The sequence below is a fragment of the Lycorma delicatula genome, chromosome 1 (assembly GCF_047948215.1).
Source record: "Lycorma delicatula isolate Av1 chromosome 1, ASM4794821v1, whole genome shotgun sequence".
In the NCBI taxonomy this organism is placed as follows: domain Eukaryota; kingdom Metazoa; phylum Arthropoda; class Insecta; order Hemiptera; family Fulgoridae; genus Lycorma; species Lycorma delicatula.
The window spans coordinates 261396596-261411567 of record NC_134455.1 but is presented as its reverse complement, the minus strand read 5'-3'; the positions used below and the strand labels follow the sequence as shown (position 1 = coordinate 261411567).

Sequence of the window (14972 nt, the reverse complement as noted above, 5' to 3'; positions counted from 1 at the left end):
TAGAATAGTTCATTCATTCTTCACAATTAAAAGAATAATGGTTAAGTAACATAAATCTAATTTTGAAATCCATCTGGCCTTTACTAATGGTTATTGTTGATTTCATTACTCTATTAAAAATTCTATTGAATTCTTTTCTGTTGTTGGAGGAATATAAGGAAAATATCCTATTCTGTTAAAATTGTGTTAACTGTTTAGTTCTAGAGCAACTGTTTTAATATCCTTATTTTTGGATGTGACATTGATTTGATTTAATGTAAAGGAGAAAATAACAAATATGAAGTAATCTTATTTTTAAAATTGTTAGTGATACCATGAGGAAAGAGTAATTAGATTAGGTTAAGTTTTATAGAAATGTTAGATTTTAATGTAACACCTGGTTTAAAATGAACACACCCCTAAGAAATGAGTACATGTGGGTAAACTTTTCATCATTTCGTTGGATAACAATACTCTATTCAAAAGTTAACTGTGCAAACAACAATAATAATCTTCGCCTTACATGTACCAGTTCCTTTGTATTGTATCAGACCTACCATTTTCTGTTAGTTTCAGTCGAGATTTCTTTGGTATGGAGTTCAAATTAATTATTAACAATATGTTTCATAAATAGATGTTGTGAGAGACTGGGAACTAAAAAAAAAAAAAAAATAAAAAAAAACTGTGAATCAGGAAGTTCTTAACAATTTGAAAGGGTGTTTAAGTCAACCCAAAAATTTGCTAGAAAATTACCCTCATCGATCAACTGTTAAATATTAGTGCTAGTGCTTTCAGAGCTACAATAAAGAGAAAATTGCATGCTCACTGAATTGATATTGTTCATGAATTGAAATAATCACTCCCTGAAAAACATTTACAGTACTGTTGTCGATATTAATCTTTTGTGAAAATGGGATTGAGGTGCTGGGTTATGTTTATAATATTTATGATGTTTCTTTTACCTGGATGATGAACTGAAAAATAAAACTGAAGTGAGATTTCAACATTTCTGAAAATATCTTCAAATGTCATCAAGAGTGCAAAAACATGCATTCAGATTAGAAGTAGTCACTTTCAGTTCTGATTGTGAAATTAAATTTGTCTCTGATCTGAATTTTTTTTTTTAATAAGTTAAATCGTACATGGAGGTAGCTAAAATATAAATATTAATATAATTCAGTTGTACCCTTTTTGATATTAAGTAATCCAAAAGGGAAAAAGGAAAATTTACAGATCAACTGTCTAATTTGTAGAGGTTCTATAAACAAGGCATTCAAAATATTGGACTGCGAAAGATGTGAAATCTGTGCTTGATGCATAAAGGGTGCTTAGTCCTAAATAATACTTTTGAGAAAAGTGGAATTAAAAATTTGCATTGATTTTAATATCATTTTCTTGATATTTTCAAAATTATTTATATTTTATATACATGTTTTAGTATTTCAAAATAATTTGTATATTGTTACTTCAAATTTCATGAATAAAGATTTCAAAATGTTTAAACTCAATAGTTTAAAAGTATAAAAATTAACTGGAAAAAGTTTGATTGGACATAACATCTTTTACACACAAATGTATTTAAGGCGAAATAACTGAATCAAAATTTGTTGGTATTTTTCTAATTAAAAATTTTAGTAATATTAATGCTAAAAAAAAATCATACAATTCAAACTTGTTTTAACTGAATGAAAAAGTATTATAACAATTTATTCCTATTTTTTTTAATGACTTTTTCTTTTTGATTCTGGCTCGCTGTCGCTCTCTGCTTCTTCTTTTCCAGTTTTCTCTCTTTCTTTCCCCTTTTTAGTTCTTTGATTTTTTCTTTCTACATTCATTTTGTCTGAGTCTTTATCCTCTATTAAGATCCAATGATCTGGGTAAATATCTATTGCTTTTTGAGAAGATTTTAGTTTTTTGTAGAACGAGTGGAAAACAGGCAAGATAAATGGAAAATCAAGTAAATCAGCTTTCTTCTTTTCTGATATAAGGTTTGGTTCTGTGTAACGTAACTTTGGTGTCATATTACTAATGATTTTCATTCCTCTTCTTTTAAAATTTATACATTGGAATGGTTGATAAGGATCAAGAGATGTCTTGAGGTAAATCAATCCAGGCTCTTCTTTTTTACATAGGAGCCACTGAACTTCTCTCCAACTGAAAGAATTTTCTATGATAGCTTGTTTGCATTGCTGAAGTTCACCTTTCAGCAACATTGCAAAGTCAAAGAAATTTTCTTGGGTCATTTGCCTGACTATAAAAGGATTTTTTTACCAGTCTTTGAATCAATTGAGCCCAGTCATGTGGGCGGTGAATGTTTCCACTGAAATGCTTTTAATTATTTTCAATCAGTCCATGTGAAGTGTCACACTCCATATGAGTCTGGCCAGGAACCAAAAACTTAAGATTTATTTCTTCTAAAAATGGTGAGTATTATAACATTATAATACACATAGCAGCTATGTGTGCATTCTTGTTCTGCCCTCCACAAGTATATGAATACATGATTAGAGACTTTACTTGTTTGATGTCTTCTAAAATAAATTTATAAACACATGAGCCAATTTCATTGGCACCTCTTCCAGCCAGACCTTCATGCTATAAAAAAATATATGTTTTACCATCATCACAGTTAGACTGTTAGGTTAAAAGTCCATAGTTGGCGTTTATAAAAAGCCATTGAATTGTGTATCAAGGGAACTGGAAGGGACTGTTGCATAACAAAAGTAATTGTTTTAATTTTTTGATCATTTTTTGAATTTTCTTTATCATATTTTTTTTAATCATAACCATACTCTGCATCATCATGGTGATCCTTAAGTTCTTTCAGAAATTTTTCCTTGTCTTCTCCAGATGAAATATTTATTGTATGTCTAATTTTTCACATTTGGCACATTTATCTATTTTTGGTTTTTTATTTTTAGATCTAATCTGTGAAACATCACAGAACTTATGACAAGAAATAGGGATGGAATTGCTCTCCCAAAATTTTTTTTTGTACTCTTTAGAAAGTCCTGTTATTGTTAAATGAGGAGAAATATATATTTTTCCACAATCCCTTTGCTAATAGTGGCCTTTGTATGCTGAAATTTTATTAAGAAATTCCCTTGCTTTTGTGAGATATTCTTCTTGTTTACAAGTTTTTGAAAACCAGTATTTTCTCTGAACACTTGTTACTTGCTCGTACATGGTCCAAGAGCTTCAGACTTCCTTGCTTTTACAATTGTACCATTTTTTTTATATTCTTGACCCCTGCTTCTCATTTGTTTTCTTTCTTTCTGAGTTTTCCTTCTTTCTCCTTGTAAATCTCTTTTTTCTTATAGTTCCACTCTTGGTTAGAATTTTTTTGTTTTTAGTTTCATCATGATTTGGTTGGTCAACACCTTCAGTAACGTTTCTTTCTTCCATTACAGGAACTGTTTGGTCCAGATGTATTCGTTCTGTTAGGTCTAGGTTTACTTCTTTAGGCATTTTATTTTGATCAGTAAATTCATGTAAGGTTTTTTCATAAGCTACTATTGTCTTATCCTTATTACTTTTTTCAAAATTAAATATTATTTTAATTATTAATTATTTATTTTAATTATAATTATTTTATTTATTTATTTATTTATTTTATTTTAATTATTTTTTTTTTTTGGATGCGGGTTATCTTCTTCTGATGACAGCAAATCCACTAGCAGATCTTCATCATAATAATAATTAGCATCTTTTTCAGAATCATCAGAACTCAGGATATTGATTAAATATAGTCGAACAGATGGTGCTGGACTTGAACATATAAAAACCCAGTCACAATATAATTTAACATATTTATAATGTTTTTTATATTATTAAATTTAAAATATTGTGATTTATTAGTAATCATATGTAACCTATTGTTTCCTTTAATTAGCTAGACTAAAGCCAGGACTTGAGTTTATAAACCAAACTTAAGTTGAATAAACTATTCCCAACCTAAATTATTCATTAGTTAAAACAGCTCGTCAAATAGAAAATATATTATATTTCAGTATTTTCATATGTTTTTAATGGAAGAATGTGGTAATAATTTCAAACCTATTGTTAACTTTCATACACCATTGTAACATTTACTACATGTGTATTTGAAGACACAGAGTAACTTTTTATAATTAGATACTTTGTTAGTATATGGCGAATATGAGACTGGTACAGGTACCCAACCTGACATTTTAACAATTTTTTTCCATTGTGATTTTTGTATGTAAACTAGAAGGAATTGTTAAAAATGGAAGAGAGAAGCTCTAAATTGATTTATTCTTTATAGTGGATAAACATAGTTAGTTGGGTTAATTTTCCTTCAAATGCAAAATTTGTTCACTTCAGAAAGTTAGCTTGTAATATGAGGAATGTTACAAACTCTTTTTGTTAATTATTTTACTATAAATACTGTAAGGATACACAAAACCATATAGATTTCAAACTTGCCTGAGCTTGCAGCATCATAAGATTATAAAACATTTTCTTGTTTCTTCTTTATTATTCATAATTCACTCTGCTCTAAATAACATCATAGTTAATATTTGCAAAGTAAAAGAAAACAGTACTTAATTTATTTGTTTATTTATAAAGATAAAATAACCTTCTTTAATAGAATAAACAGTTTTGGGCACAAACTCTAATATGAAATTGACTTCAGAAGTCAAATCAGTGCTGCTGAATAAAATACCATTTTTTCTTTGTGGGAGCAAATTGTACAAAAATATGTAGCATATATATATTTAAGACCTGCTATATTTTTGTACTTGTGTGTTGTTTGTTACAGTGACCATGTTTCTATTATAGTCTCTAAAGCTAGAAGAAACCTTGGGTCGCTTCTTTTGTAAACCTTTTTAAAATGATCTATGTAAAGGTATGTTTGGTCCATCTTGATGAAATTGTGCTGTAGTTTGGAACTATTGTAAGGACTACATCTTGTCTAATACAGAAGAGGCTCAAAAAAGACAAATCATGCGTTACATTTCCATAGCTTTGCTCACCCAAGTAACAGTTATGAGAATACATGAAAGAAATGGGAAGTTTGTACCTGTAAAATTTGGCATATTATATACTCGTATTAACTGCTTTTTCCCCCTATAAATTTATCAGTGGTTCTATTCCTTGTATCACTGACAATATTTTCATGTTCTGTATGCCACTCTAGGAAACACTATCTGTTTTAGCAGTCTATCCATACAAGACTGAATCTTTTTGCTAAATGTATTGATAAGACTCAATCAGTATCATCATTTAACTAATATTTTTCAGAGGAAGTCAAAGGAAATTAAGCAGTTTTCAATTGTATTCTTAATCTGATTTTTGTGGGAATGTTTTGTATTTTTTTGTGTATTATGTGACCTTTGTGTGTTATTTTTTATTACTTTTGATTCTTTTAACAAACGTTTACTTCTGCCAAAGTTTAATCTTAATTGATTTTTTTCTTTTATACTATGTTTAGAATAAAACATAGTGTAGTTTATGGCACTACTAACATAGTTTGGTTTTAATACATTTTTTAATTTTAGTATTAAAGATCATCCTGCTTTTATGTGTCCCCTGATAGGTAAAATGCACGTATTAAGGTATTACTGTTCTGTGCATTTCTTCACATACTTAGTGTAGGTCATACCACTTTCTGTTATCTTCATGGAGGTTGGGGTGGCTAGCAGGGGGCATATAAGGACCATAAAAAATTATAATTATTACGATTTTCCACCATTTTTATTATTCTTTTTTAGCTCAATTATAGTTATAAATTATGGAATACACATATTGATAACAAAATGTATGTTGATTAGTTACAATGTGCAATTAAATCAGAAATAATATATTTGTACTTAAAAAGACCTTTCTATCAATTTATTCAAATAAAATGATAAGATATTCTGTTACAAAAACAATATTACTCTGTTGACAATTTAAAATAATAATAATTAAAATGTAATAAAATAATTCATGAATTTTCTTTATTTCTGTTTAACATGAACACAAATATGTGCTCAAATGATTTTCATTAATGCCTTCTGAATTATTATTTATTTTTAGTCATTGTATTTGTATTTTGATACGATCGGCGATTTTTTATTTGTATAAATATTGGATCAGAGAATTTGTGTTAAATTTTGCTATAAGTATGGAATAAAGTGTAGCAGAGTTTTAAAAATGTTAAATATTGCTTTTTGTGAGTCTGCTATGAGTAAAGTTTACGAGTGGTATAAGCGTTTTCAAGAAGATCGTAGAGACCTGGAAGATGACGAGCGTCTCGGACGCCCCAGCACATCAACAACCGATGAAAACACAGAAAAAGTGAAAGAAATGACTATGAGTGATCGCCGAATCACAATCAGAGAAGTCGCTGTTGATGTTGGGATATCAATTGGCTCATGCCATGAAATTTTTTCGGATGTTTTGGGTATGAAATGTGTGACAGCAAATTTGTTCCAAAATTAGAACGAATTTTGCTATTATTCGTTATAATGTTACAATGTTGCTGTATACGTTATAATAATTTCGAACAAAAACAGCGGCGAATGGAAGTTGTTCAGAAGTCGCTAATAATGTCAACAACGATGCAGAACTACTGAAACGTGTCATAATCGTTTTTGTGGCAAAACAATTCATGGCCTTTGCACCACCATAATTCGCCTACTCACACTTCATTGCTTGTTCGTCAAGTTTTAGCCAAAAACAACACTGTAATGATACCCAGCCGCCACATTCGCCAGACATGGTGCCGTCTTACTTTTTTCTATTCCCAAAAATAAAGAGAACCTTAAAGGGCCGTCGTTTTATAAACATAGATGAGATTAAAAGCGAGTAGCTGAAAGAGCCAAAGATCGAGTTCTAGAAGTGTTTTGGGGATTGGAAAAACGCTAGCATAAGTGTATAATATTTAAAGGATTTTGAATGGGATAACATTAATGTCGATGAATAAATAAAATTCTTTCCAAAAAACAAAAATTCTCGTGTATGTGTGAGTGTATTCATGATTCAATGAGCATATTAGATGTTTGGTCTTTTCATCATAAAACTTTACCTGTATTATTAATTTACTGAGATCAGTGGTATGGATCTTATGGTATATTTAATTTTTACCATTTTTTTTTTTACAATTTCATTTTTGATTGGATTAATATTGATTTAGTTAGCTTTCATTGAATCATTTTGATGATTTGTTCTATAAAAATGTTTTTACTTTTCTGGGAGTTTAGTATGTGTGAATGTTATTGTAGCATTCTATTTCTCTGAGGAAACAACGTATGAAGTTGTGTGATAATCTTTGCCAGCAAAATCATATGATCTGAAGAAGAAACATTCTTTGGAGTTTCAAACGAGTAACTGCTTCTTTAGATTTAAAGTGCGATTTTATAACAAAAAAGTGAATAAAGTTCCACAAAACACTATCTAACATATCCCATTTACTGGATGAACAAAAAACATAACCCTGAGAATAAAGAGTACATAACTCTGTACTCTTTATTCACATTATCCTGAGAATAAAGATTACATGTTACCTTCAGACTGTGGGTACAGGGTGTCAAGCAGTGTGACCATAATGAAGAAAGAAACAAATGTCCTGCTGAGTTTGCTTTAATTTGCATACATTCCTATTAAGTTAATATGCTATAATATTATTTTCAAATCAATATTTTAAAAGTTGTAACTTGATGTTATATAAAATTTAAGAACAATTTTAATTAAAAAAGAAATCTTTAGAAATCATATATCATTTAATAAAGAACATTCATGATAGAATACAATAATGGCAAATTGGTTTTTAATTTTAGACATGTATGGTAAAGTTTAATTTTTGGACAATAAATTAATAGTGTTGATATAATATTGCCTAAAAATATACTTCATTTCTTTCTGCATAATATTCTGTTTTTGATTTTATTTTAAATTTGTTTGGATGGATTATTTATAATTTTTTTTTTTTTAGGATGCTGGAAGTGATTTGAATGAAAATTTGTCAGCAATTATTGTTGGAGTTATTATGGTTTTCATGACATGGGTATCAAGTCTAGTTATTGATCGAGCTGGAAGACGGCCATTATTACTTATTTCAGCACTAATTATGGCAATTTGTTCAGCTGTTCTTGGGATATACTTTTATATAAAAAATATAAGCCCTGAAACTGCAAAAACCATTGGGTTGATTCCAATTACTAGCTTGTCTCTTTTTGTAATTGCCTTCTCACTGGGATTTGGTCCAATTCCTTGGATGTTTATGAGTGAAATATTTCCACCTCAAATCAAAGGATCAGCCTGTTCTATTGCTTGCTTGTTTAACTGGCTTTGTGTATTTTTTGTGACAAAATATTACAATGATTTAGTTTCTGTATTCAATACGTATTGCACATTCTGGATATTTGCTGGAATTTCTGTAGCTGGAACAATTTTTGTTTGGAATTTGGTACCAGAAACCAAAGGGAAGTCTATGGAGGAAATACAAAGAGAGCTTGGTGCTATTCCTCAAATGTCAGTAGAGGAACCTAATAAAAATTCTGATCAAAAGCCAACTAAGTTATGAAATGGAATAAATCACAATATTAATTATGATATTTGAACATTAAAAAAATACAGGTCTGAGAGTAATTACTGATAATTACTATCTCTCCTAGGATACAGTATTTATATATTTATGGAAAAAAATATGAAAGTTTACACTGATCACTTGGTAATATTTTCATACAAACTATACATAAATTAAATGTTCTTCTTAAAAATAGTTGAGTATCATGATTCCTTTATCTAATTTTAATTATTATTTATATATTTCTTAAATCCAAATAGAACTTGGAAATTATGAAAATACTGATGGCAATAAGTGTTTTCATAATTTACTAAACTATGTATTTTATTATGTTTACTTAAATTCCTAAATTTAATTTTGTTTTTAAAAACATTCATTTTTAATAAAAAAAGATGTAACATTGAAAAAAAAATGTAATCCAATAATTTATAACTGCGTTAAATTAAGAATAGCTGCATTTAGAAATATTATTCTGAAATCATCTTAATACTGATCCAGTTTGAAAGTACAAATATTAAATACATAAATATATATTTTATGTCTAATAAATAATGTAGATATTACACTCTGGTATGTTGCTTAATTATATTTTTAAGTATGAACACAAAAATATAATTTCATTAATATTTTTGTGTTTGTCTATTAAAATTTGTATTATATTGTAAATATAATTTTAATGTAATAATGGCTTTTGTTACAAAGATTGTGCCATGATAAACTACTTATGTAGTACCTATATACATTTAGAATTATGTTGTATAAAGTAAATAAGTTATTTTTTTGCTAGTAATTAAACATATGCTTTATTAGTAAAAGATATCTGTTGCTGTCTTGAGGACCATATTTTTCTTCCTATGACGTTAACAATAAATACATAACTTCTAATTATTCTTTGTATTTTCTTTTATATAATCCTTTCATTTTTTCTGCTTCTTCTATTTAAAATAAAATGAAATAATTACTCAATATTGGATACACAATTTTAACTGAGGTTGTCAGGCTATTTTGGGTTGGTGAACTTCAGACATCTAAAGACAAGATTATTCTAGTGTTATTGGAACTATCAAATAAATTAATCAATAATTCAGTTCTTCACAGAAAATATCTATGCTATTCATAGAGAGGAATTTTTTTTCCCAAAACACTTTGTACTCTTACACCTTAATCAGACAAAATTTATTTTGTCTACATTATTAAATATAATAATTATTTGTTATAGTCATAAGTCAAAGATTAATAAGTATTAATGATGATAATTATAAGTCAAAAAAGGAATTAAGGTAAGAAATTTTGAGTTAAATTTTAAAATGGATAACTTACTTTCTATTTCTAGTCACTTATTAGATCAAATTTTCTGATTTCCGTTCTAACAGTTAGCTCAACTCAATTTACTATATTCTTTATATAATTAATAAACAACCCAATTAAAAGATGGGTAAAAAATTACAATAATCTGTTCATTATAATTTATATTCTCTTAATACGTATGAACAGATTCATAAATAAAAAATACCATTTTGAAAATAAAGTTAATACTGCTAGCAGTTTTAAATAATAAAATTATACAATCTGAGAAATAATCTTGATCTATTTATCTAATCTGAAATTTTCTTCAGCATAACAAATAATAAAATAAAAAAAACTAAGCATAGGAGAAATAAATACATGTTTTGATATTGTAAATGTTTTAATTTCATGTTTTAAAGTTATTTTTCTATAATGCATTTCATTACAACTAAATTGAATTCAAACTAAAATGTTATAAACTATAAATTATTTAACAGCTCCCTAAACTTCCTTCTTATTTACTGTAGTTTTGTTTTCAGTCCAGAGATAAACAAATTTTTTACCTATAATAATAATTCATCACTTTGTTAATTCTAAATTTCTACAACAGATTCTGTTTCACAAAAATAAACTTATTCACCCCCTGACTAGTTTAATTGTTTAGAAAGGATTAAAACATTAAATTATACAGTATTTTTATTTTAAGTCAGTTAAACATAATAATAGTAATAATAAATCGACCAAATTTATTCATATATAATTTAAAAAAAAAAAAAAATTAATACGTTAAGTATGATAAGTACTCATAGAAATCAATCGGTTTGAAGATATATGATATGACATACATATATGAAACTAATTTTTTATCACATTTTTAATTTTTAAATCTCAAATATCATAAGCTCTAAATAATTTTTTTTTCAAAAATTTATTCTGTTGTATTACAATCATAAGAAAATCTCCTCTAAGCTACAATAATCTTTTTTTAGGAATTACATACAGAAAATCTACATATACGTAAAGAAAACGTACATACAGAAGATTTTTTACTGTATAATATTAATAAAAAAAAAATCCCTTTCAACATCTCAGAAGGTGAAGGTAGATTTCACCGGTGCTAAGTAGGGGATAAAAAAATTTCCACCTTAATGTTAAGAAAAACTTCAAATTTACTCAATATGAGAATTGTTGCATGTGAAAAATTTTTACATGTGTAGCGTACAACAAGCCCCATCTTCTTACAATTCCAGCAACATTTTGGTCATCCCTTGCCATAAGGGCTGGTCATATAAAAAAATGTTTCAAACAAACGTTTTAGGTAATATTTAGAGGACTGATGACCACTTTAAACCGATTCGATACTGTGCCTATTAAGGGAGGTATGATTTTTTTTTGTCTTGAAAACCCCATTTTTCCACCCGTTCGTCCAATGATTGGTGATATCAAAAAACTTTACTTAGATAAGTTTTAGGCCCTTATCCAAAGAATATTAGGAACGTTAAAAGAATTCGATATTTTATTTAATAAGAAAGTTATAGCTGCTATATTTATATACTATACTTGGCATTTATAGACCTAGAAAAGGCATTCGATAACGTAGACTGGAATAAAATGTTCAGAATTTTAAAAAAACTTCGGGTTCAAATACAAAGATAGAAGAACATTTAAGAACATTTACAGAAGCCAAACAGCAACAGTAATAATTGAAGAACATAAAAAAGAAGCCGTAATAAGAAAGGGAGTCCGACAAGAATGTTCCCTATCCCCGTTACTTTTTAATCTTTACATAGATAGCAGTTAATGGTGTTAAAGAACAATTTATATCCGGAGTAACAATACAAGGTGAAAAGATAAAGATGCTACGATTTGTTGATGATACGGTAATTCTAGCTGAGAGTAAAAAGGATTTAGAAGAAACAGTGAATGGCATAGACGAAATCCTATGCAAGAAATACCGTACGAAAATAAACAAAACGAAAGTAATGAAATGTAGTAGAAGTAATGAAGATGGACTACTGAATGTGAAAATAGGAAGAGAAAAGATTATGGAGAAGAATATTGTTATTTGGGAAGTAGAATTACTAAAGATGGACGAAGCAGAAGCGATATAAAATGCCGACTAGCACAGGCGAAACGACCTTTCAGTCAGAAATATAATTTTTTTACATCAAAAATTAAATTCAATGTCAGGAAAAGATTTTTGAAAGTATATGTTAAGAGCGTCGCTTTATGGAAGTGAAACTTGGATGATCGGAGTACCTGAGAAGAAAAGATTAGGAGCTTTTGAAATGTGATGCTATACGAGAATATTAAAAATCAGATGGGTGGATAAAGTGACAAATGAAGAGCTTATAGGCCACATATTAAGGAATCCTGGAATAGTCGCTTTAATATTAGAGGGTCGGGTAGAAGGAAATAATTGTGCAGGCAGGCAACATTTGGAATATGTAAAACAAACTGTTAGGGATGTAGGATGTAGGGGGTATACCGAAAGGAAACGACTAGCACTAGATAGGGAATCTTGGAGAGATGCATCTAACCAGTCAAATGACTGAAGGCAAAAACAAAAATTAAACCCGTTACAAAATTTCTTTGTTTATTGTAATTTACTTTAAGGAACTGATTTCCACGGTTTCGTTTCAGAAGGTTCCATAATCATTTTTCTATTTTACGTGAAATTCAATTTCTTTATTATACCAAGGATTTTTTAAATTTTAATGCTTTAATTTAATTTTTAATATTGATTCTGAGTAAATCCTACAAATTCGACAATTTTATTATAAATTATATTTGGATTCAATTCCACAAGGATATTTTGGTATCCAAAATTCTGAATTAACTCATTAACTTTTTTATCTGTAAGCATAAATTTATATTTCGTTCATCCTGCTCTGATTTCAAACTTTTATTATACCTAAACCTCATAAATAATGATCTGCTATTTTCGAGCTAACCGTAAAAAAATTTAACTTTTTTTCATCACTTTTCGCATTGGATCAATACAAGAACTTGTAAGAGTGTTATTACGAATCTCTTGTCGAGTAGTGCTCGTTATTCCACTAATACAACCATTGGAACTAAGAATGTCCATGTATGTTCTCTGAGGCGGTGTAGATGGATCCAGTAAGTATGTATCAAAATCCCCAATAAGGAATACAATCTTAGTCGCCTCAGATTCTAACCATCTCTCCAATTCAATATTAAAAGTTACTTCACTTGTTTCAGGTGGTTTATTATTCTTAGCAGATATGGTCAGTTTTTTATTGACTACAGTTTCAATTTCTATTGAGAGAACTTCCGCTGTAGTGAAACTCATATCACTTTCTTTTTAGTTTTTAAATCTGATCTGTGATAAATGGAAATCCCCCCACCATTTCACCTAGGGGAAATTAAGGTAAACCCCTCTAAATGGCACTTCAAAAATTCATCGTTGACATTAGTTTCTTCCAAAATCAAAATCTTTTAAGTCATCAATAATTGGACTGATAAATGCTTGGAGTGTATTCTAGTGAAATTTTTTACTTTTTACTCTAATAAAAAAAACAGTTCAAAACACTGTCGTGATTAAAAGAAAAGCCACTAGCTTTGGAAAAGTCATCGAAACGTTGAAAAATCCTTCCAACATCTGCTATACAATCAGATAGATTCAAAGTATAAAAGGTGATAAAATATTTTGGTAATAATGCCTTAAATGAAGCAAAAAAAAAAACCAAAAAACAAATAACATAGACCACTAACATTAATTATCTATTAGAATTGTACATTTTTGTTTTTACTGAAAACAGGAAGAGACAAAGTAATTAGATTTAATTTAATCCTTCCTTATTTACTTAAGTGAAAAAAAAAAAACAAAAGAAAATGATAAGGAATAACTGGATTCTACAGTATTATGACATAAAATTTTTATGATAAAATAACATTCCCAATTAAATCGAAAAACAGAGTTCAAACTGTCAGAATAACAATAATATATATAATACATCACTTTACTTCTGTATATACATACATATACAGAATGGTCCAAAAGTCGCAGTATACAGCCTATTATTTCAAAGTTGTAAAGAAAATGAAACATTAGGATATACTAACGTGAATTAGGTATGAGGACCCACCTTTGGGGCATAACACAACAATGGCCACCATTTTGAATCGCCGTCTATTTATTTAAATGGAAGGGCATCATGTGACGTATCAAAACAGATTGATTTTACCAGGAATTCATTTCTGCAGTCAGATTTCACATAACTGTATACAGTATACACAAACTGTGTACTGTATACACAAACTTGCTATAGCGTATGTAATTGTTGAGTTTTATTCTAAATTATATTATTGATGTTGTGATCTAGGCCTACTTCCTGTTGTATAGCGATTAATAATAGTAAAATCATCATTAATCATACACGGCTAATGTACTATTTATGAATTGCTGTAAACACAACACACAATTCTAAAACTATTTTAAACCATTACATTTACTTATTTCATTTAATCTAGAAATAGATTAAATAATAAGAATTTCATTTACTTATTTTTAATTTACTCTAATCCTTGCTCTCTGAAAAATCATACGTCACGCATCGCTTGCAATTGTGTTCTAGATGTGGTTATTATAGCACACCAGGCTGGTCTAGTGGTTAACTCGTCATCGCAAATCAGCTGATTTCAAAGTCGAGAGTTCTAAGATTGAAATCCTAGTAAAGGTAGTTGATTACTTTTATACAGATTTGAATAATAAATCGTTCTTTGGTGGTTGGGTTTCAATTAACCACACTTCTCAGGAATGGTCGACCTTTTTTTTCCTCCACTCCTCCAGGTCGGTCCGGACTGTTGGGTATAACTCCACCCAGAGGAGTGTCTGGTTACTCCACCAACCGGTTGTATATCCGGCATGGTAGGTCGGCTCGCCGGTCAGCTCTTTTGATGAGTCTTTATTGTGCCCTTTCTTGACGCCGTGTCCGGACATATCTGCCCAAAACACAGCGCCGGGTCTTTTTTCTTTTACTGGATCATAGGCACTGACACACCTGGGCATGCCGCCGCCCTCACCTCTGGGGCTATCCTCCCGTTCCGTACTAATAGCCCCGGCGCCGCTCCTCTTGATTTTTACTCAACGAATGGTCGATCTGAGACTGTACTAGACTACAGTTCTTTAACATTCATACATATCATC

At 29.1% G+C, this 14972-nt stretch overlaps 1 protein-coding gene across 2 annotated transcripts in view; it reads left to right on the top strand.

Moving 5' to 3' along the window:
- LOC142330979 (trehalose transporter 1-like protein) overlaps positions 1 to 9400 on the top strand; it is a 101050-nt gene extending 91650 nt beyond the window's left edge. For both annotated transcript variants that reach the window (XM_075376480.1, XM_075376471.1), the window contains exon 7: positions 7919 to 9400. In XM_075376480.1, the coding sequence (XP_075232595.1) occupies positions 7919 to 8509 (591 nt within the window). In that variant the 3' untranslated portion in view covers positions 8510 to 9400. The remainder of the gene's footprint in view (positions 1 to 7918) is intronic.
- Positions 9401 to 14972: the final 5572 nt, after the last annotated feature.